Below are 25,520 nucleotides of genomic sequence, written 5' to 3'. Positions count from 1 at the left end.
GAGTCTTACTGAAGAAAGGGAGGTGGGAGAGATTTTACCACCCCTTGGTGTTTCTATTCAATAATTTGAAAGTAGCAACCTATGGGGTAAGGAGTACGTTCTCCAGTCACCTCTAGGTTGCCACAGCACCTCTGACCTTGTGGCAGAGTAGCAGCTGAACACCACGAGTCCTAAGGCAAGCTTTGCTTTTCCAAGTTTTGTTATCCCCTCGGGTACGGAGACAATAGTCTATCTGTAGTATATTGAGTTTAGTAGAAGTTCTCATCATCTTAAACTTGATGAATGGAACTTAAAAAATGCTTGCTGGATATCATCTCTATTTTATACTTGCAAAATGTATGATCTTAACTATATTTCAAAAATATAGGATGGTTTCATTTAATGTTTGTCTCCCAGAATCCCTTGGAACAGTTTTATTACCTAAAGGAAATATTGGTAATGTGCATTACAATTTTAGAAATTCTCTCTCTCTCTCTCTCTCTCTCTCTCTCTCTCTCTCTCTCTCTCTCTCTCNCTCTCTCTCTCTCTCTCTCTCTCTCTCTCTCTCTCTCTCTCTCTCTCTCATAGGACTTTTGGATAATGAAACACCTCCATTTGTTCTGGTACATTTCCATGTTCAGTTCTCTTTGCGGCATCACGCTTGGCTGGTGCTCAATAAATACTAAGAAGATATTTTCGTGAAGCCACTAGGGTCCTGGCAGATTCAGTCTTGCTCCATTATTCCATTTATGCACTAGAAGGGGATTAGCTTTGCTGCTAAATCATATGCCAATGCATGCTCTTACACTGCCAAGCACACAGCTGTTGATTAATACATATTAGCTGATAATGGATGTTCATTTCAATTTCTTCCTTGAGGTACATAAACAATGGCTATTTTTAGACCCAAATATGCTTGTGGCTCTGAAGACTAGCAACTATGAGAAAAAAAAATATGGATCTAATAAACATTCTTAACCCTTTCAAAGATGAGTTTCTCAAAAATAAAAGGAATTATTTTCTGAAATAATCTTTGAAAATACCCACACCAATCCCATATAATTAACAGAGAGAAAATTTATTATTATTTTCTTATTGTATATTTCTTACTTCTATTCTTCACATCTTCATTGTTATCTTCCTTTTTGCCAACTTGGGCAACATTTCATAGTCCTTTTCTATTTGAGAATTTTCTTTTCCCATTCCCTGGGAACCATTCATCCACATGGATTCTCAAACAAGGATCAGACTTCAAAGTTCTTCAACAACTGTAATTTACTGAACCTCTGAATCCCTATGTGTATGTTGCCCATTATAGATTTTTCTTAAATCCAGAAGGTTCTATACATTGTTTAGTCTTTTTCTAAGTGCATCATAAAACAATAGAGCTGGAAAATATAATTGTTCAAATAGTAAAACAATCGGACAAATGCATATTTATTGAATTATTATGGGACAGAAAACCCGGTCCTTACCATGCTAAACCTAACTTTGCTAGAAAATCTCCTTCTGTACAATCCCATTTGCAAGGAGTAAACAAACAGACTACTCCTTTAACTAACTACTCACTCTGAGGTTTTCTTTTCTTTTTGTTATTTTTTTTATTAATTTAAATTATTTCTGAACTTCTTTGTAACCATGCAAATGTTAGTTCTTAAAACACAGTTATTTGACTTAGCATCCTTTTTATTGTCCTATACTTTGGCCTCTCAGTTTGTACCATTCCTGGATGCACATTTTAATCAAAGGACAATCCATAGCAATTTGTTATCCAGCAATAGAAAGTGGAGCATTTCCCACAGTTATTCCCTTGCTTTATCATAAATGGCATACATAGCAGCCTTCTTAAGGTAATAATGCTAAGAACAATATAGAATTACTACAAGCTAGGTGAGGAATATAGGGAAAAATCAGGGAGTGAGTTGAAAGGAAGGGAGAAAAGGTGGTATAAGGTCCCTTTTATTGACACATATAGCAATTAGTGTCCCTGATATACATATGGCACATAATAGCAATTAACTAAAAAGAAGGCCATGTATTTGAATAAAAAAAGGAGGATTGTATGGAAGGGTTTAGACTGAGGAAAGGGAAGGGGGTATATTGATGTCAGAAGCTCAAAAATAAAAGAAATGTTTATTAAAATCAGATTAAAATAAAAACTAATGGTCCTGCTCATGTACCTGTGTTATAGTCCCAAGGTGAATGTTCTATCTTAGAAAGGCTATAAAGTTCCCATGCAACTGTCTGTCTGAAACTCCCTACTTTCTCCAATGACATTTTTAGATTTTTACTTAGTTAAAACTACCTGTACATAGATAGATTCAGGAGAAATATTCTGAGCACAGTACTTCCTGAGTTTTTAGAGATTAAAATTTTGGTCTTTATCATCAATATTTTGGAAGATTTTCAATTCTTGAGTCATGATTGCTCATGATCTTGAGTATGTCAAGTGATTTTGAAATATCTCTACATGACACACAGACCATTGATGATCCCATTTCCTTTCTCTTACAAGTAACTCTCATTAGATGTTCATTTTTGTTGTTGTTGTTTTTGGTTTGTCCAGCAGAAAATTTCTTCAGCTTAACAGATACTGATCTATGACCTCCCATTCAAACATCAAGACTAGATATGTAGGAGTTGCCCTACATGTTTTGTCACTCATATTTTGTAATATAAATTGAAATAAAACCAACCATTTTTAGTAGCTGTACTGGAAAAAATCATGGTCAATGTGTTAATCTACACATAGTAGTGTATCCATCGGGGGAAAGGAAGAGAAACAGTCCCAATATATTATTCAAAACATGATGAAATTTATAAACTGAGAAGCTAAAGACCTACTCAAAGCACAGTGGACAGACAATCAAGGATCCTGCTGACCTAATATTTGTTTAGAACTTAGAGACGTTATTTTAGATATTGGATGCTATACTAAAAGGCGCTGTGCTGTCATCATTGTTTGCCAACTATTTAGGATGCAGTTTGCCTACGGTGAAGTATGATTGTGATTAAAACTTTGAAGAAATTGTTTAAAAATACAGTTGGCTTCCTCTGTAACAGCAAGTCTCCCAACAATGACACACCAAAGTGTTCCCTTTTAGTACCAAATGCAAAAAATATTGATTTTTCTCTAAAGTATGTCATTTGCCGCTTTGCATTAAGGCACTTTAAAAACCTTTTAACACTGCGGAAGTTGAAACTAAAGTACTTGAAATGTACATTTTGTGGCATAATTTCTTAAGAATATTTGATCACAGGTATAGAATAATGATTGCATTTCATGCACACTTTCATGAATTAACTTTTTCCTTCAATGCCTGTCATGGTTTCTATATATAATTGCAAAGTAGTCTTTTTCTTCATCCTTCTAATGCACAGTAAAGTATAAATTAAGGTATTTTCTTTTATAAGTCAAATACTTAGCAATTTTCTATATATTTTGGAGGAAATGGTCATAAGTATTCGTTACCTACCTAGAAGAAAAAACATAGTTCTTATAAATTATGGATATGAGAATTTAAATAACTGTTTTGCATATTTAATAGTAATATAATTCCCAAATGAAACTGTGTACTTCTGATAAATTTCTAAGAACTTAATGAAACAAAAGAAATGATAGACATAAAATTACATTTTATAATGTCAGCATTATTCACATATGATAATAATCATAGGATTCTAAAGCGCAGTTAGAAATTGCAATGTTTTTTAGTCATGTAAAATCCACATTTTGGCCATTCCTAGTCATTAGAGCTGATATGATATCAGCAAAGTTGAAATTGATTTTATAAGCATGGTTCCATGTAAGTATTCTTCATTAAGGTTATTTATTGAGTCATTGCTAAAAGTAAAAATTCCATGTAATAATACTGCATATGCAAATGCATGCCTAGATACCTTATGTTCCCTTAAATCATAGTAATTTGACACCAAATCATAGCAATGTCTGTCTCTATGTATTTCTTAACCTTCTTCCTTTCAGACGTGACATTATGCCTACTGACACCACATAGTTCTAATACATTCTGTTTGTTCCACAATCTCATATTAATAGATAATAGGACACTTGTACTCTGCTCATTCATTAGCTTACTCCTTATTTTATTTTGACTCTATAGTGATACCAGTTTCCAGATATGAACGTCATTAATTAGGACATAGTTAGTTTGAAGTTAACAAATTAAGACATTATTCATAGTCAGTAGCAGTGTAAAAGGTACTTTTGACTGTTATTCACCAAGGACCAGCTGCAAGCAAATGCTACCTGGACTTAGCACAGATTGGGAGAATGGTCTGGCTACTGGGAAGTCCCTATATAAGGAGGATGCCTTTCAGGGCTGAGTGATAGTGGAGATAAATACCAAAGAAGAGTGAACATCATCCATTCAAAGCTGGAGAATTTGCCTCATTCAGAAGAACAGGAGATTTTTACTGGTGGCTGGGACAAAGATGCAGATATACACATGAGTCCAGCTAGCCAGGAGCTTCTGACTGAAGTATCTTCCTGAAAACTGTCTAGAGCCTGGTTACACACACACACACACACACACACACACACACACACACACACATAAACACACACACACCTGTGGTTAGATCGGTAAGATTTTGACCTCTAGAGTTTCTGCTCTTCAGGATGTTTACTTTGTCTTTCAAATCAACATTTTTGTTTTTTTGTTTTTGAGACAGGGTTTCTCTGTGCCTTTGAAGCCTGTCCTGGAATTAGCTCTTGTAGACCAGGCTGACCTCGAACTCTCAGAGATCCACCTGCCTCTCTCTCCCAAGTGCAGGATTAAGGTCATGCACCACCACCGTCTGGACACAAGTAAGCTTCTTACTAAATCAAAAGTGTATGCTGTTGTGATGAGCTCTGTAACTAATTACTGAACATTTGTAAGAATATTTTGTTTGCTAAAGTTTTATTGTTTATTTGTCCATTTGGAGTCTCCACTCTCTTCCGATTGTTCTGGTGTCTATATGCAGCCTCAAGGATGCAGTTTTGAATGTACTGAATCTACAGCCTTGTTCTTTATTTAAAAAATGCCCCTTACTTACTCATACATACATAATGAGGTGTCACATCATCTTATTATGTAATCTAACATTTACCCTGTAGCCACAATGGTTTGTCAGCAAACACCTTCATCGAGATCGTTCTGCACATCCCACTAATGTGCCACTGATATATCAAAATCTAGAGACCACAGCCAGGCTGCTTCTTGCATGAAAATGCCTGAACATCACTATTCTGTATGTTTCCTATAAAATTAAAAAAAAAAAAAACAAAAACAAAGTAAAGCTTGATTTTACTCATGTGTGTTGACTTCCTCGAGCCTCAGCTACTAGTGAAGTCCACATTCCCATTTCCATGTGGAGTTTGAACCTCAAGCCAATAAAATGAGCACAACATTTAATCAGGACTCTGGTACCCAAGGATATCTTATTCTATTCAGGCGTGTCGCTAATAATACTGGAGGATAGGTGGTTGTTTGTAAATAACACTGAATTAATTTTTCACAGATCTTGTTCCATAGGACTCCAAGATCAAGGTGTCATCACGTTATTGTCTATCTAGTGAGGACTCGCCATGTACTTAATAGATAACATCTTTCTTTGTCCTGCATGGTCCTACAGGATGAATGTGCACCTGTCAGTCTCATTTTGAAGGGCATTGATTTTAAACACGTAGGCAGAAGCCTCATGTCCTGACCATCTCTCATAGGACTTAGCTCTCTCTAGTATACATAGATGAAATTGGGATAGTTAAGCACATTCCTAATAATATTTTTAAATGACAGAGATGTTGTTAGAGAACAGCTAAGAAAACCTGATAGATACATGTTTGCAGTAAAAAAGGACAGCATCTAAAGGTCAATAGATAGTAAGTAACCGGTAACAGGTACCCTTCTGAGACGGCAATCTATGGCTATATTCGAAAAGAATACTTCTAATTACCAATATGTGAAATGGGAGAATAAACAAAGAGTACTAACATAAAATTCTGCTAAAAATGGAAAATAAAGTAATTAATCATTAAGAAAAAAACAAAGTGAAAACAGATTCTTTACAAAGCTCTTCAAAACCGGCAAATGCTTAGGCTGTAAGAAAGAAGAGATGAAATGACTGAACTTAGTAAAGGACATGGTGGCATCGTTTCCAACCTTAGAATTAAAATATGATGTACTATTATATGCACTTGTATGCTCACAAATCAAATACCTTAAATGCAAGAAGATTTTGAAGAAGGCGCAGTTTCTCAAAACGAACTCACAAAGAACTAAAACACCGGGAAGCGTGCATAACAGGCACAGGTGCAAGTGTTAATTTAAAAACCGTAGCAACAGTGAGAAGTCTCTGGTGCAGGTTTCTTGACCGTTTAGTTTCACTGGATGTTCAAAAGCAACTCCGGCACTGTGTAAGGACACTCAGCACATTGTTCCCTGTGCGAGCATGAGGACCTGAGTTGACTTCCAGTAGCCTATCAACGGCAGGTGTGACTGTGTGCTTCCGTAATCATTCTGCTTGGGAGGCAGGCAGGAGGAGTTAGCCTCGCCAATTTGATGAACTCTAGATTCAGTGCGAGACCGTCTCACAGAATAGTCAAGAATAGCTGAAGAAGAAACCTGATGTCAACCTCTGCCCTCCACACGTATGCCTGCGCACCCATACATGTTCCTGCATACGTACAACTGTTCTGATCCTGTTGATGTCTTATGTGTGTAACTACAGTACTCTGAGTTCATGAGTGCCATAGCAATGCCGTGCCAAGAAGATGGTGTTTTACAACACTCTTTTACATTCTCCTCTGGGTCACCCTAAATTTATCAATAACAACCTTAAGAAAATTTCTATTTGAGCGGAACTTACTACTGTCTGATGGGTAGGCAAAGAGAGCTTCAAAGGCAGGTCTCCGGCAGCTCATCTTTCCTTTACTGTTCTAGTCCAGTAGATAGACTTTATGCATGACACTGTTTGATGTCAGCCTGGGTCCTAAGGCATTTGGGGCTGAAGAAAATATTCTGGAACTCCAGTGATCAGGATTTACAGGTTCTCTTGCAGGGTTATTTCAGCCTTTCAACTTCTCACACTCTTATCTACTCACACTGCCTGGAAGCCCTGGAACTAAGCGACTGAATTTTCTATTGTCAGGTAACTGACCTCTTACAGGATTTACTGAATGTTTCCAAGATGACTCAGCCTACCTGCCTCTATCCAAACTGTCATAGGTAGTCAGGGAATCAGTTCCAGCACCTGTTGGGCCGGTCAGCATCTAAGTACTAGGAATATCCAGGGTCACTGGAATTCAGTCCTTTGCTGCAGACAGATCCCAGCAGGCAGACAAGATCTGCATCAGCTGAGCATGCAAACTATCTATAACAGGACATTTAGCCGTCAGGCAGTGGCTGTCATCATTGCTCTTAGAAGCCAGACATAGTGCGTCAACCAAGTGTCAAGGGCAAGATGGCTTGCTTGGGTGCCCAGGGACAGGGTCTTGGGGCCCTTCAGTGGTCAGTCACATTTTTTTAAGCTGTTAAGCAATCAGAGACAGGCACCCCACCCATGGAACTCGTCCTGCACTCAGTCTGGTCCTCCTCTTTTCTATGCTGCTTCTGCCTTTGTCTTCTGTTCTGGACATACACCACTGAAAATGTGTGAGCAAAGACTACCCAGGAGAAGCCTTTGATGTCTTGATGTTGCAACACAGGAGAAACAGCACAGAGGTGCTTTTTGGAACAGCATGTAGCCCCAGAGCATCTTCTGACACCTTTGTCTCCCACCCTTGGTATGACGTTGAAGCAGTCACACCTCAGCAGGAATCATTCGGTCCCCAGAACCTCCTGGGGACAGACTTCAGCAGCTCAAGAGGCTGACTGTGCAGCACCTGATTCATAGTGATAACTTAAGCAATGTGTCAAAGATGCTCCCTCTTGTTTTCCTGGTTCTATATTATTTCTCCAGGAGAAAAACAAGCATCAAAAACAAAAATCTCTTGGCCTTTTCTTCTTATTTTTTTCTCTAAATCTTAGTGTTTCTCTGTGATCTCTCCCAGCCTCCTTTCTTTACCTTTTTCTGCTTGTGTGATGTAATTTAAGTTGGTTCTCTACCTAGGAACTGGGCATCTGTTTATTAAACATTTATCATCATCTTCCATTTCTCAGTGTGCATGACTTCTAGGACTTCTGGATTTCTGTTTTCAGTGTCACCATCTTTGAACATATTTCAAAATATCCTCAACAGTTTGGTTCTATATATAATTATTTTGCTAATACTAAATTATTTTTTCATGTCTGCTCCAAATATATGTTATTATGCTTTATATTGGTGAACAAGAAAATATGATTTGTTGAGGCCCATACTTACCAGGTCACCCCAAGCCTGTAGTATGTCATGCCTAATTGCCAACACCTTTGCATCGCTCTTCCTGTGTCCTCCATCCTCCATTGGACAGTCTTTTGTTTGCACGCTTGTTACTGATCATCAAGGTACAATAAACATTTTGTATTGGGCTCTAAAAATTTTAGGGCTGCAAATTCTACAGCATATTATTCAAAATTTCCCATTCATAACTTTTTTATATCTCTTCCACTTCCTCACTCAATAAGACAATGGAAAGAAGAGTGGACCTCATAGTTTTCTTTTATCCTTTGTTTGGATCCTCCCAGGTCTTAATCTTTTAACAGCATTTACCACATTTGAATAATTATGTAGCACTTTATACTTAAGGCTCCTTTCCATTTAGTGAAGATGTAAGTTTTTATAAAGTTTTAAAAATTAGAGTTACATTTTTATTCTACATTTCCTAAGTAATTTAGGGGGAATAAATAACTGTTTCATATTCTAAGTCTTATTTTATGTATATATGTTTATATATTTAATGTATATTGATTTATATGTAAATTAATTTTATGGCAATATAGTGTTCTTCATTTTAATGGCTAATCCTAAATAATTCTAAAACATTCTTTTCCATTTTGTGCTTTGTCTTTTTGTGACTGTTATTGAAGCTCAAGTATTTATTTTTATATTGTGGTGTCCCTCATGAGCCCAGGCTTATCTTCAGCTTGAGGTCCTGCAGCGTCAGCCTCCTAGAAGCTGGACCACACACCTGTGCCACAGTGCTCTACACTGTTTCCTTTTAAAATCAATACAACATACACTCCATTTAAAGCAATTAAACTCTTCTACTCTATTCAAATTAATCTCTCTCCTTCCTTGCCAACACTCTCTGGGGCTGCTGTGGTGAATACTTGAGTATTGTCATTTCAGCTCCACTGATTCAGAAATACCAGTTCTTACTCCTTCTCATTTCCACTCCGTTGTTTTAATGTGAAGAAACAAAAGTTAAAGCACTAAAGCTTGACTTGGTGCTGTGTTCCCAAAGCAGAGAAGAGAAGATCTATGACTTTCTTCCCACAGTAAGTGTTCCGCCTTCAAGCCAGTACTGGAATAAACATAAAGAGTTCAAGGTTTAGCAAGAATGAGGACTGGAGTTTGGAAGGACCAGGAATCATGGCAGCTGCACAGCTGTGTCCTGTCAAAGGAGACTGACAGAAGCCTGGCAGAGACCGCAGTCTGGCAACACTTTACAGAGAGTGCTGCTCACCAAAGTCTTCTCGGGCCAGCAGAAGCAGACCTTGTACCTGAAGTGAAGGAAGGAAGTGAAAGATCTCCCTTTTCTGAGAAGGGTGAGATCACTACTGGAATTCATATGCAAGTGTGACATTTTAGCAGGGTTATTTCAAATGAATACTGATGAACAGCTCATACTTCCTCAGCCTTGAGAGAAACTGGAAAATTAGAAGTCTCAAATAGGACATTCTTGGATACTCAGAGAATAAACTGGCTAATTTATAAGCATGAATGTCAAACATTTTTATCACTTAACTGTGAATTGCTCTTTGGATTAATTTGTTAAAAAAAATCCCTATTTTTTCCCTTAATATGGCCTTAGATTTCTGATAATAAATTATTTTGTCATTCATTATGTGTTATTGCTTTTGAAATCAATTAATGTGGAAATTAGAGACACTTTCCATGTAATAATTTGATAATTTCTATAAAGTTTAAAGTGTTATAATGTTGCTCACAAGATACTGAGATAAAGAAATTTTTCCAAATGATTGTTCAGTGACTTCAAAATGGTTGACATACACATTTAATTTTCTTGAAACATGAATATTATCTTCAGACTATTTAAAGATATTTAATATAGAGAAACCATAATTGTATTCATATTTGCCATCTTAAAAATCTCAGAATTTTTATCATAAAGGGATGTTAAATTTTGTCAAATGCTTTTTCAGCATTTAATGAAATGTTTTTTTTTTCTTTCAGTTTATTTATATGATTGATTACATTGATAGATTTGCTCTCTATTTCATCTGGCTAACTGTAACCTGTTGTTGCAGAATCCATCATCCCACAAAATTTCTGGTGTGGAATATATATATATATATATATATACATACATATATACATATATATATGCCTAGTAAATCAGTCAATTTTTAAAGATTGAACAAGTTAAGGAAGATTTTGGCTTCCTAGTGGGCTGAACTTCCAATATTTTCTTTAAACATTTTATTTGACCCTTTGTTTCAAATTCATAATCTCTTAGTCACGATTACACTTATCAATCTAGATAGGAGACAAGCACAGTGACACTCAGAGTGAATTTTCCCTTTTAAAAACATCTTTCTGTTAGTTAGGCTGCCTGGATTTAAAAAAAAAAAGATGTTATTATTTGCATTCTTATGCTAACGACCAATGCTTGAGAGGCTATGGGACACAGAATAAAGAAACCACTAACATAACTCTGAAAAAAAAAAAATCAGAACATTTTTTTACCTTAACCTGTTTATGTCATAACAACTCAAACAAAAGAAGGGCTGCCCAGGGCATGGTAGGGCAGAATGAGTGGCCACTAAGCGTGGAGTAAGTGAGACCTCAGTGTCTTAGAGATACTGGCGGGGAGATGCCAGGCAGAAAAAGCCAGCACTGAGACCCAACATGTGCTACATCTCCAGGCCCCTGCGTGTCATCATCCTTCCATAGTGGGCTAGTGCTGGAAGCGTATAGCAGAGAAAATTCTGAAGTATCCTCTGGAAACCAATTAACAAATTATGTAAAGCAATGTGTCAAAATTAAGTCACAACAATGTAAACATTTTAGGGGTCTGGTGTTATCTCCTTAGTGCAATATACAAAAAGTAAAATACGGTAAGAAATATAAAAATAATATATAAAGGTGCCACTGTGGGCTCAGTAGCACTGGGAAATTCATGGGTACCACCATTTTGACTTATGTCATGTGGATGCATTCACCAAAATGGTGGTGAAGTCACACATATTTCTGTAGTCTCTATATTTATAATGTCATTCACCAGGATGGTGACAAACATTGTTACTTTCTGTTCATGAGCTCAGCTGCATGGTAAACTGTTGAAATAGGAGGCGGCGGGGCTGCGTCCCCAACACCCCAGCCACTTGGCTAGCTCATGCCCGAAATAACAACACACAAACTGTATTCATTTAAGAACTGCTTGGCCCATGAACTCTAACCCTTACAGGCTAATTCTCTCACCTGGACTAGCCCATTTCTAATGATGTGTGTAAGCACCCCAATGTGCGCTTACTGGGAAGATTCTAGCCTCCGTCCATCTTGGTGTCTTTGCTCCAGAGTGCAGAGATGTCGAGTCTCTCCGGGAGCAGAGCAGAGTCTGACCTCACTTCCTCTTCCGTCCAGAATTCTATTCTGTTTACTCCTCCCATCGATGTTCCAAGCCATGAGGCCAAGCAGCTGGTTTATTATAACTTAACCAATGAAATCAACAGATTGTTATATGACACTCCCACATCAGTAAACTAGAGCCTCTCTCAGGGCACTAGTCTCTGTACCACCTACCACAGTTTAAATGTGTACAATTTCACACTTGATTTTGATATTTTAACTTCCCCTCAATTCCAAAACACAAGATGCTGCTCGGTGCCATTTTATTCCACTCAAGGACAGTACGGTATGAGATCAGACAGATCTTGGTGTCTCTGTGTTGGCTGGGATTTAAGACCTTTGGAAAGCAGCTTGTTAAAAGAGTTCATCCTAATTTAAAATCTCAGTTTCTTTATGTGCACTTGTTCACAGTTCGAAAAGCAGCTGCTGAGTTACATCGTCTAAGGCAGCCTGGCTTAAACACACCAGGAGACTGCTTTAGTTCTTTCTGCTCCCTGACGCCAGGATTCCCAGGTTCTCTGAGGCAGTTGGGTAGAGAAGGAAAGAAGAAGGAATCTCATGCCCAGAAAAAGAAGACAGGATGTTAAATTAAGCTTACCTTTATGACCCACACTGTTTAATCTCTCCTTAGAGAGACAGGGAGTAGGATGTGGTGGGAGGGTGGGGACATTAAACAGAGTGAAGGAGACTCTGAGCCAGCCAGGGGATTTGGTTATCTTTCGTTAGCTTCAGTTTCTTGGTCTCTCTTATTATCTGTCTCTAGTTGACCCTTGGTGTCTTTCTCTGTATCTGCCAGTTCAAACTTCCCACTGCTCACTAAATCAATTATTACATATTTATGCAGGCAAGTGGCTCTAGTTTTTAATTTTAGACATTATAGTTATTTATATTTTTGTGGGATTTTTTTTTTGTTTGTTTGATTTTCTCTGTAGTTTTGGAGTCTGTCCTGGAACTAGCTCATGTAAACCAGGCTGCCTCTAATTCACAGAGATGTCCCTGCCTCTGTCTCTTGTGTGTTGGGATTAAAGGTGTGTGCCACCACCTGACTCATTGTAGATTCTTGATGATAGTCAGTTTGTTATCTATGTAAAGACTATTTATTCCTATCTATGGCTTTTAATTTCAATATGTAAGACATGATTTGATATCAATAGTTTTATATATATGAGTCATCATTTTGTATATGTTTACTAGCCTAAGTTTGCCAAAGTAGCTGTATATGATTTCTCTCTACAGTCTCTATAAGTTTATCTTTTAGCTTGAGATCTACAGTCTCAACCAGATTTTGTTTTTGTTTTTTATTTTTTTGGTATTTTTTTATCTAAAATATTTCTTCTTTGCTTTGTTTCTGTTTTTTTATATTGATTTTATTTAGCATAATTTTTGAAAGACTTCAAGATTTTTTCTTTCTCATTGGAATATCTGTAGGAAATAAGTTGATGATCTATGTGTCATCATTTTAGAAAGTAAATTGATCCCTTTGTCTAATACCTGAATGGGAAACAATCTGCATCCCAATGTAGTATTAAATAATTGTGCTCAGAGTAAATGGGTTCTCTTTATCATAGGTCAATGAAAAAGAATTTAATGCTAACATTAAGTATAATGTATGTATTTTTAAAATATGTTTTGTGATATTGTTTATTAAGCAACAATTAATTTGCTTATTAATTATTAAGTTATTAAATATAATACATCTATCTAAATTAAACAATCCATCTATTTTTACTTTGTTTAGAGGTCTACAACTATCTCTATGATCACATTTTGAAATATTTCAGCATACACAAAGAAATGCAGTAATTATTATTCGTTGCCCATTCCTCTCTTTTTTTTTTAACCTAGTTTCTTTTCCAATCCTATACCAGAACTAATAATGCTTCTCCCCAGACCTGGTGACAAAGTACTCTAATTAATGCTCACTGATCAGCTGAGGCAGGAGGAAGGCAAAGTCTGCCAAAGTTGTAGAATGGATTTGAGGCTACCCTTGGGACTTTCAGAGACCTGCTTCAAAATAAAAACTAAAGAGGTAGACCTACAGCTCAGTGGTAGAACACACACCTGAAATGAGCAAGATCTTAAGATCAGTTTCTAATAGCAACAAAAGGAGACCGGGAGATGGTGGCAAACGCCTTTAATCCCAGCACTCGGTTGGCAGAGGCAGGTGGATCTCTGTGAGTTTGAGACCAGCCTGGTCTACAGAGCTAGTTCCAGGACAGGCTCCAAAGCCACAGAGAAACCCTGTCTCGGAAAACCAAAAAAAAAAAAGGAAAAGTGGCCATTCTTATTGTAAGATCATGATTTTAAAATAGTTATCCTTTATGAATATAACACTTTGCATTGTATCTTACACTCTAGCTTTTGGATATAATTTTATTTATTATAGCATAAATGAAAATTTCATTTTTACTGAGCACTATCAATCCCTCTGTTTATGTCATTATTTAGAAGTAATTAAATTATGTATGTGATATGTATGTATGATAGTCTTTTAACTTTTCTTTAAATGCTCAGATCTTCTATTTTCTGATACTAAGTATTAATAGAATAAAATATTGAAGAGTACTTTAGTCCCTCTTTTCCTAATCATGATATTTGTTTTATAATAATATAAACATACACAATGCTAAACAAAATAATCACATATTATTTTATTTTTAATTTTTTAAAATTTTATTGAGCTATACATTTTTTCTGCCCCCCTCCCTGCATTACCCCTCCCCTTTAACCCTGGTCCCCATGCTCCCAATTTACTAAGGAGATCTTGTCTTTTACTACTTCCCAAGTAGATTAGATCCATGTATGTCTCTCTTAGGGTCCTCATTGTTGCCTAGGTTCTCTGGTATTGTGATTTATAGGCTGGTTTTCTTTGCTTTAGGTTTAAATACCACTTATGAGCAAGTAGATATAATAATTGTTTTCTGGTTCTGTTGTGGTTGCATATTTTATTTTAAAATAAGTTTAATTGTGTTAACTTTTTCAGTTTTGAGTGTCCTTGGATTTGTGGGGTTTTATCACCTGTTATAACCTGGCAACATTGAGAGCCTTGAGATATTGGTGTAGACTGTGTAATCCTTTCACTTTCTTTTTATGCATGTGACATATCTGGTTATTGGAATAAATATGATTTTCATTGTACTCCTGCTCTTGGCTCTCTTTTAGGAAGTAGTATTCTTTTCAAAGTTCTCTCGGATTGGAGTTCTGAAGTAGTTTCAGGTGCTTTTGTCTGCACATGTGCAAATGTGTAATTATGTGTGGGTGTATGCCTCATTACTTCTTAATGATAAAGTTATCATTAGTTATACTTGATACAAATTATACGTTTACATTCCCTTAATTCAGGCATTCTGTTGATTTTATTTTCTAGTTCAATTTCGTTGGGAAATTGCTTGGACCAAGAGGAAACTCCTTGAAGAGGCTACAGGAAGAAACAGGTGCTAAGATGTCTATCTTGGGCAAAGGATCCATGCGCGATAAAGCAAAGGTACTGAGTTTTGAGGTTGCTTCTTAGCACATGGAAGAGGCTCCGCAATATTGGGGGCCTGTTCACAATTCACAGATGGCTTTTCCCATTTCCTTTGTCTTTTTCTTTCTGGCACCACACTGCTACCCATCCTGATGTCTCTGTCTCCTTCAATCATTGTCCCTGCCCCCTGCTCCTCTGTACATAGTTCCTGTGTTGTCCTTGCCTACTTCTCTCTGTAAGTAGCTGTCATATAGCTGCACTTCTTAAAACCTCTGTGGAATGTGTCTATAGATTAGTACTTGGGTTTTGTAACTCCCTAGTTGGACACTTTCCCTTCTGTCCAGCAGTCACAACTATTCTTTCATTTTATTCTCTGTTTCACTTTGATCCACTTGACTGATATATTAATCATAAGAAAATTCTGCTTAGGCCTTACAAGATTTAAGTGATGTTATGACAAAATACTTGACTCAATGACAAAGGAACATGAGGTTTGAAGTTTATAATAATTTATTTCACATCTGAGCAACTTAACTTCTCATGTTATAAAGTGCTATCATGTGTTTGAATTCAATGTTTGTAGAGATCTATTCACAAGGATCCCAGAAACTTCTTTGGTAAGCAGTGGAATGTGTACAGTTGCATCATTTGACCAGACCATAAGGGAAATGACCATGAGAATGCTTGGAAATCATGTATGGCTTTTCTCTCTAAACTATTAAGGAGGGATCTAAAATGAATGATTTGAAAATGGAAAATGTCACTAAGCCAGTCAATAGTTTGTCATTCATGTATTATTTTACAGTTATTATAGGAAGTACTTAAATATTGAATAAGCCACCTAAATGGACACTTTTTACAGTGGTGCAATAGTCAAGTCTCCAAATTACAAAAGTAATAATTTTACTGATCTTCAATTCTGGATGCTTGTGATTGTGTAAAGTTACAGAAATGAAAAAATTGTTGCAGCCCCCTCCATTCTTGCTACTCCGACTGCATTAAGAAGAAACAGTGTAAATATTTGAGAGCACGTAGCTATAAAATAAATTCTTGCCCCTTGTCACAATTCAATTTACATTTTCTGCACACACAAACTGAAGTGGAATCATTTCAATTTATTTTCAAGTATTCTCTAATATTGAATATTTAGGTATTTAACATAGGACGTAATATGTGAACTTGCTATGTTCTCCAACTGTCTCCAATTCTTACAATCGGTATAGGTTTTAAAACTAAAGATTAGATTCAGCATCATATCCCCTGAAAAGTTTTTGGAACACTGCATATCTTAAAATCTCTTTTGCACTTAGAGCTCAGCTGACTGATTTATCTGTATATCTCACTGATGTCTCAACTCTTCCACCCTGAAAATGACCTAAGTAGCCTTACACATTGGGGAACCTCCATGCTATTCCTCCCTGCCTTTTAAAGTAAATAAATGCCTACTTTTCATCCCTATATATTGGAACATTTTTTATTCATAAAGTACTATATTGGATTCCTCTTTCCCTATAAGCATGTTAGGTACCAGAACCATTCTCTAGAAATATGGTAGGAAACATATTTGCTTCCATTTAATTTCTATTAGGTTTAACTTACTTTTTACTTAAAATTCTGTCTCAAATTAATTTAATTTTTTGGTGACCCAACGTAGTTGGCTTTGCTTGTAATGTTTTCAGTTTTCATTACAAAATTAAATGAAAAATGAAATAAAGCAAAATGAAATGCTTAATAATGATGTTGCACTATACAACTAGGCCTCAGTACACATTTGGTATAATAGACACACTAACGAAACGTAACTACAGACGTGGATTGGAAGGGTTTTTTGGTAAATATTTGATTAAAATAAAGATAAATTCTCAGAAAGTATTGATGACTCTGTTGCTATTTTGGTTTCTTGTAAAATGACTGACTTTATTTGATTTTATAAAAAATGTGTGAGTAAAACTCATCTAATTTTCAAATGAATATATAAAGGTGTATGTTTATATTCAGTCATGTAATACACTTAAATACATGTATTAATTTCATTGGTATTCATTGAACATCCTATGGTCCTCTATTGATTAAAAATATGTTTCCCTTATAACCTTTGTTCTGATGAAAGGGCAGACAACGTATAATTCAATGTATTATGAACTGTAATATTCTGACAGTTTGTAGAACTAAGATAAAACAGGAAAAGAGAAGAAACAATGTTTTTACAATGGGATCAAAATGACTGCTGGGGAAGAGAGAATGAACCAGGAAACAGGACTGAGAGAGAATGCTAAACAAGATGGCTTTGAGGGAGATTGTGCACAATCATCTTTAACTTTCTAATAACTATAGTAGCGAGCATAACTATAGCATTGTTTGCTAATCACAGTTTAGGAAATTTATTCTACTTTGGGTGTAATCAGATTGTTAGCCCATAGCAATGACAAAACTTACTACAAACTGCTTTGTGTTTGCATCTCCTGTGTCCCTCACGATACCACTCTCCAGTCTCTGTGGATGTGTTCTCCTCATTAGATGACTCACAAGCTCTGTGACTGGTTTTTAGGCTCTCTTCTTCCCTTCATGCCATCTACTATCTACATGCTTCTGAGTAGAAGTGATGTTGGTGACTGTCTAGTCTCCTTTGTTATGAAGTTCAGAAATTTGTTATTTACCTACCTAAAATGCCAATGTTAGAAGTTAGATAGCAACTGAGATATAGTATATATGTGTGCATCTGTGCAAATGTGTATGTGTTTGTGAGTGTGTGTTGAGGGGTGTGTTTGTATGTGCAGGTGCATAGATAAACAATGATTAACCAAACTTCAGTCAACTTCCCTTTGATTTTTGCTGAATTTGGCTTTGTTATAGATGTATCAAAATCACTATTGCTTTGATTCAGTGGTCATTAATGAGAAAAGAAAAACATATGTTTTTTTTCACATTGTTTTAGATTGCTTTCCTTGACCAAAAGCAACTTTCTTCAGTAAAGAGTTTATTTTGATTCATATCACTGAGTTTCAAATCACAATCCTTCATTAAAAAAAAGTCTGGACAGGAATGAAAACTGGACAGGAACCTGGGGACAGAAGCTGATGTGGAGACCATGGAAGAGTGCTGCATACTGGCTTGTGCCTCTGCCTTGCTCAGACTTCTTTCTTATAGAACTTAAGAAAGGTACTGGAGGCAAGAACTGAAGCAGAAGGCATGGCAGACTGCTGCCTATCAGCTTGTCCCCAGTGACTTGCCCAGTTTGCTTTCTTATATGAACTCCCAGTCCAGGAGTGATACCATCTACAGTTAGCTGGCCTGCCCTCCCCACATCAATCACTTATCAAGAAAATACTTCCCCGCAGACCAGTCTGTTGGGAACATTTCCTCAATTGAAGTTCTCTCTTCTGATATGATTTAGCTGTGTCAAGTTGACCAAAAATTAACAAGCACACAATTGTTTTTTAATTAAAAGAATAACAGAATTATAATAGGAACGCCCTTGTGTACTTATAGACAGAGCTTTTATTCACTATTCCTCATATGCTTGCCCCATATTGTGATTCCACTGAGTATTATTTAAATATACTACCTACTTTACCTTTGTAAAGAAATTTCCATGCAGACTGTTTTTATGCATTGAATATTCTGTTGGTACAATGGTCAATGTATAACATAAACTCGAATGTCATTTTATGATAAAATGAGATATTGATCAAGGAAGAAGTGTATTCCAACTATGTTCTCTAAAATAAATACAATATTGCATTTAATAAAATATTAAATACCACCCCAGCTTTTAGAAAGCTTGTAATATAATTATACAGCCTGACCTGTTTAATATTTTCCTTAAAAACAATTAAGAAAGGGTTGGTTGTTTGGTTAGCAGAAAGATACAATGACAAATTGACTTAGATTTGTTTGGAGAGATTGTGCGGTACCTTTAGCCCTTTTTCATTAAAAAATAGATTTTGTGATTTATACCAGAATCATTATAAAGTTAATTGTGGTATTTAGCAAATAGTTCTAGAAGTATGTCAGAAGGTCCAACAAGTTGGATATTTTCATTTTATTTTGTTGTTAGTGGTGATGGAGAAACGATACTTTCTATATCATTAAATTTTAACCAATAACCTTTAAGCAAAGAAAGAAAACAAACAATAAAACAGAAAAAGAAAATGTGACTGTCCAGACTAGTATCTATAGCATGAGCCCCTTTTCTTGTAATGGCTTTTTCCCACAGTGGTCAGATCCCTCAATATATTAAGTATCCTCTATAGAAAAAACAATCCTGTTGACATTCTAGGAAAAACAGTACGTTATAAATGACTAGGATGTCTATATTCGTAAGGAAATCCAAGAAATAAAATAAGCAGTATGTTAACTCTATATCAAAACACCTCAAGAAAATGAACTGGCAGTTGAGAAATTTCTTCAAAGTTCTTCATAAAGTGTGTGACGGAGCAGTTCTAAGCAACCACATAGCTGCAGGTTTACCTTGCAGTTTCTTGCAGAGACTCTAGGGTAACTTACTGCGGCTCTTATTTTTAAAAGCCTCCTAATTTTAGTGGACCAGAATGTGAAATTGGTGAAGGGGAACTTAAGTGGCATTGATTGTACAAGTTCATCTTCAGACAGTGTGAAACATGGCCAGAGATGTTAGAGAAACTGGTTATAAGTGGTTAGGGTAGCCACCACAGTGACTACACACACGCAAAGGAGACCTCAGCAACAGGAGCACAAGAAAAGTACCTTTTCAGTGGTCCTACCTTGTTATCAGAGGCTGCACATTTGTTTCCCAGCTTATCAGACCCAAAATAATCACACAGAAACTATATTATTACAAAATTATTTGGCCTATTAGCTCACACTTATTATTGGCTAGCTCTTATATATCAAATTAACCCATTTCTACTAACCTGTTTACTGCATGTGTTTGTGGCGTACCAATATGGTTCAGTTCAGCATCTGTCTCCTGCTGTGGCTACATAGCTTTTCTTTGACTCTACCTACTCTCTCCTCTTCTATCTGCTTGGAATTCTCTCCTTGCCCCATTGTGCGAGGCAATAGGCCCAAAGCAAATTCTTTATTAACCAGTGGGACTCACAGCATACAGAGGGAAATCACATCACCACCTGTTGTCTTTAGATGCAAATTACAAACGGCTATTGCAAATGAATGACATTGTAATGAAAGTCATTTTGACATTTCTAAGAAGGTTAATATAAATTTTGGAAGATAGTCTTACAATGTGCTAATATGTTGAAAAAAAAGGGCTTTTCTTACATAAAAATATAATAACACTCAGGGCAAACTTTAATTCTTTGATGTGCAAATAATATGAGTGTTTACTGTTCAATAATTCATCCGTATTTGGTGATGGCTGCTTTAGTAAATCCTTTCTGATCTCATGGCTAGATTGATTTTCATCAATATTAAAATCAACTAAAAACCTTCAAAGAGAAGTGGTTGCTGGTGGGCAATGCCGGGTTAAACCCCACCTCGTTATCTTGGATTCTGTTTGACACTAGACAGGCTCATAGTTTCTCATATCCTGAAACAGAAAAGTCATACTTGTTGACTGTCAACAGTGCTGTGGTTGGTTACATGGACACTTACTTGAGACCTTTAATAAATGTAACAATTTGTAACCCTACAGACTCAAGAGCTTCCACCTTAGCTGGGGTTGCATACAATGGTCAGGAGACCTATGATATTTCTTTCTTCACTTTCCTCCTATAGAAAAACATTCCTTGCTTTTCTTTCAGAAGGGATGTGGAATATGCATCTTTATTGGATTTCACATTGCCTGGGTTTATGAAAGGCGAGGAAATATTATAAATTAAAAATGGGTCAAATTTTTTTTGTCATTCTTTTCACTGTATTCTCCTGTATCTCGATCTCAACTCTAAAGAGTTAAAATGGCTGCCTGGCAGGTCCCACCTGAGCAACAGTACATAGAATATGAGGCACTGAATTATGAACACGTATTTTATGAGGACAAAATGAAATATGTCTTTCAATGTTGAGCCAATATATTATTTCAAAATATGATATATTTAGACTCCAGTGATCAAGTAATTACAGGGATTGGGTTTTAGTTGAAGCTAAAATATATCATCATATTTGAGAAATATGATTTTCATATTAGTGTCTTTTCTTTTTATGTATGAGCAATTTGTCATTCACTGTAGTATACTATGACCTTAAAATGAAAAAGGAAAAAAAATAAATCTATCCAGCCTTAGTTTTTTATAAGCTTCAATGACAAAATAAATATGAGGTAGCACTTTTTTATTTAGTGAGTTGAAAAGATTTTATTTTAAAGAACTAAGTTCCTCTATTCTGTTTTTTTTTTTTTTAACAACTGGAACAATTCTGTTTTACTATTTTAACCATGACCGTGTTGTTTAATTTTTCTGGGACAACAAAAGCAAATATGCATTCACCTCAAATATGCACCCAAGACAAATGTAAGTAAGGATTGCTCTCAAGCCTCACCTAGTGAACCAGGGAGGACTGGGGGTCATTTGTCCACCCAAGCCTCATCTAGTGAACCAGGGAGGGTTGTGGTCATTGATTGCACCCAAGCCTCACATAGTGAACAAGGAAGTGTTGGGGGTCCTTGATTTCATCCAAGCTTCACTAGTAAACCAGGGGCAGTTTGGGTTCATTAACAAGAGCCCAGCCAACTCAAAGCACAGCTGACTTGAAGAGTTCACCCTAACATTAAGATGAGTCAAGACAGCAGCATCCTTGGAGCTGCCTGCATGACTCCCAAGTGACCTCAGCCAGTCAGAGAATCTTTCCCCCAACAATTATATACTGCAGGCATAACCCTAGGGAGGAAATTCAGAAACTTTGTAAGTTTCAGTTTTTTGAGACTTCCAATTTTTGTCTAATTCGTGACTCTTATGATCTTTTCTCCTCACTCCAAGAAGGACATCGCAACACCACAAAGAACTTCTAGAACATTTTTGGAATTTAGTGTGTATCTGTAAACCACTTGCCATCCAATGTTTATACTTTACTCTTGCATACCAGTCAGAGTGAAATGGAAAATTTCAGACTCACTTTCATCTTATTGCAGTATGCTATTATTTATGAATCTATCTAGAAATATAAACATGAAAAGAGAAATTTAGCATTTTATAAAGCAGAACTATAGTAGGACATTTCTTTATACCACCAATGAAGACATTTTTTCTTTTAATCAAGTGCTTTCTTGTCTAACTCAAAGTACTATAATAAAAACAAAACCAACCAAGCAGACAGAAAAACTACATTAGAACCTTGGAACATCTTGAAACTTACATTGGGAGCACTTTTGACATTGGCTCCACATTCTTTGCTATTTCACTTAAAGAAAAGTGGAGTTGGCCTGTGTGACCTTTAAATGTGAGTAGTTGAAGTGATTTACTTGTAACCACTGGAGCAACAGAGCGATGGGGAAAAGGCGAGGCATCTTTCCCTCAGTTTCAAGGTCTAGGTCTCATGGAATCCAATGCTGCCTGTGTAGAGTCTAAAAGGTCTGGAGCGTGTGTGTGTGTGTGTGTGTGTGTGTGTGTGTGTGTCTGTTAAGAATTCTAACTGATATTCCTTACAGACGTTAAAGCTAGAAACAAGATCAAATTATACAAGATGCAGACTTTCAAGTACCTTTAAAATCATGTGTTCATTGTTCACATTAAGTATATCTTCTTACATTGTTTTTTTTTAATTTAAAGAAGACTATCCAAACAGAATCTAAGGCAATTCAACTCAATGATATATATATATATGTATATATATACATATATATATATATAACTTATCACCGATCTGTTATTGATGTAGCCATGTTAGTTTGATGTTATTGATGCAGCCATGAAAGAGTGTGAACCTAGTGAACCAGGGAGGATTGGGGGTTACTGATTCCACCCAAGCCTCACTAGTGAACAAGGAAGTGTTGGGGGTCCTTGATTTTACCCAAGCTTCACTAGTGAACCAGGGACAGTTGGAGGGTTCCTTAATGGATTGTTCCCCATGACTTGTACAGCCTGCTTTCTTATTGTCTTCAGGAACACAATCCCAGGGATGGTACTTCTCAAAATGGACAGAGTCCCCCAATCAATTACTAATTAAGAAAATTTCCTACATACCTGCCTACAGTGTAATTCTTAAGGAGGCATTTTTTAATTGATATTTCCTCTTCTCTTATTAGGCATTCACACATCTATACACAGAAGACACACATAAACACATAAAAGCTAATTAGTGCCACTGTATATTTAAGGTGATTTTAAATTAATCACTATTTTAATTTACATATTTCTATTATTTATTTTATAACTCAATATCTTTGTGTAATCAGCAATTAAAATACTGAGGTGGTTAACCTTCTAATCGTATTTTAACTTTTTAAAATGCAGAAGGCTTGCACATATTGATACAGTGGGCACAGGTTGATATTTTAAGGAAGTATGTTATTGTGCAATGATGCTGCCCTCTCCTTGTCGCCTTTGGTAAACACAAGCTTCAAGTTCCTCTTTTTCATCTCCTCATCAAACATACAATGCTGTGGAAGGCAGCCCCCACACTGCTGTAGAACACAAGAGCTCAACCTTTTATTTGGATAAGTGATGTCTTCTCTCCTTCTCTCCCCGTCCTGACCTTCTCTTTCAAGTTTCCAGTAATCAATCCCTTTGTAAATCCTATAGTGGGAAGTTTCTTGTTATTTGTAGGTTCAGGAGGATACCCGTAATTTTGTTTTGAGAGTTGGAACTTGAGCCCAGAATAAGCCAAGTTCTTTGAAGAGAACTTAGAAAATTTATTCTAGTCAATGTGGGGCATTTAGATGTTCAATTAAGATGATAATAGGCTCAGAGTGGAAATGCTCAAGAGCAAAATTTTGTGCTCAATGGAAGCAGCCTTTAGCACAAATTCCTCTGCTTGCAGTGATGTGTATTTGTCTTGTGCCATTGATGTACATTTGACTCACTATTCTGCTATTGTGACTTTGCCTTCACAAGTCATACTCAAGTTGAAGAGTTCTTATTCCACAAATACTTGAAAATTAGGCTCCTTAGCTGAGTGGGGCCATTATGAAGAATTGAACAAAGTCTTTGGGTTCTTGGTAACCTTGGCTAAAGAACTAGAAACCTCCATTTACTCACTGTAGTTAACTATGCTACACAGAGCTCAGGCAATGGTAGAGAAATAACCAGATACTTGATTGAATGGATTTGCAGCATCACTAAGCTTGCCTTTAATGCTTCTCTGTCTGTCTGGATTCAAAGAAGGAAGTCAGAGGCCAAAAAAGTTCAGTGGAGAAAATATGTGGACACATATTTAATTTTCTGCCAACACTGTGGACTGTACTTGAATTTTGCAGCCCAGGAGTATTTTATGCACTGGCGGGACTCCTGTTCACAAAGCCCTCCATGTAAATGACGCTGTCCAATGTGGTCTCTCAGCTTGTTGCGAAGAAAAGTACCCTGAAAGCCAATGGGAAAAATACACTTGATTTTCTTGTGACCTTATGATCTTATTTAGTTTTAAAATGTTGTCCATATAATATTACCTAAGTTAACAAGAAATGTATTGTAAGCAACTTCCAACTCTAGAATTGACAGAGACATCTCGCTGCCTGGACAGTCACCCAAAGTTCTTCTGCAACACTGGAACATTTATCTTCAGCGTACAAACCCATAATATCTGGCAGACTTTTCCATGAAGCATGAAATTTAAAGGACTGTTTAGCCTGTTTATTGGCAGTTTGTCAGTCACTTTCTTCTGTGTACTGCAAAAATGTCTGGTAGACTCTTTCATGAAGCAGAAACCCTGAAGGACAGTCTCTCATTCTTTAGACTAGTTCAGCAGTCACTTTTCTTTGGTTCCTGTATGACCAGTTTCTACAGCATACCATCAAGCAGTCCAGACAAGAGCAGTTTCTTGCCCAAATGGCTAGCCATGTCACACTGAAGGTAAATTCCATAGCAAGTTTCTTCAATGCCCTTCAACATATCTGAAGACATTGGTGCTATCAGAAGCAGACATGTCTGTCTCACTGTCATGAAATGTCTACGTTCTTAAGGCATTTTAAATGCCATATTCCATAGGTCTTTAAAGTATTGAAGATTATCTATCCAACTGAAATATATCTCTGTATTTCTAGAAAACCTAACTAACATGACAAGTGTATTATAAATGCCTATCTATTAATCTGTAATTTTTTTGATTTTTAAATTTCTTTATTTTTGAGATTATAATACAGTTTCATCATTTCTTTTTTTATTTTTTTCCTTTTTATTTATTTATTTATTAAAGATTTCTGTCTCTTCCCCACCGCCGCCTCCCCTTTCCCTCCCCCTCCCCCAATCAAGTCCCC

At 36.4% G+C, this 25,520-nt stretch overlaps 1 protein-coding gene across 4 annotated transcripts in view; it reads left to right on the top strand.

Annotated features, from left to right (window-relative positions):
- Khdrbs2 (KH RNA binding domain containing, signal transduction associated 2) overlaps positions 1-25,520 on the top strand; it is a 396,449-nt gene that overhangs the window by 116,510 nt on the left and 254,419 nt on the right. For all 4 annotated transcript variants that reach the window (XR_007590495.1, XR_007590496.1, XR_007590497.1 and 1 more), the window contains exon 3: positions 15,080-15,196. Coding sequence is in view for 1 of the 4 variants with exons in the window: in XM_050134757.1 (XP_049990714.1) it covers positions 15,080-15,196 (117 nt within the window). In the remaining 3 variants the exon portion in view is untranslated. The remainder of the gene's footprint in view (positions 1-15,079; positions 15,197-25,520) is intronic.

Source organism: Alexandromys fortis, unplaced genomic scaffold (genome assembly GCF_014885135.2).
Source record: "Alexandromys fortis isolate MF-2015 unplaced genomic scaffold, M_Fortis_MF-2015_v1.1 scaffold_20, whole genome shotgun sequence".
NCBI lineage: Eukaryota > Metazoa > Chordata > Mammalia > Rodentia > Cricetidae > Alexandromys > Alexandromys fortis.
Note: the sequence above shows the minus strand (reverse complement) of the source record. Positions and strands in the feature narration are given on the sequence as shown.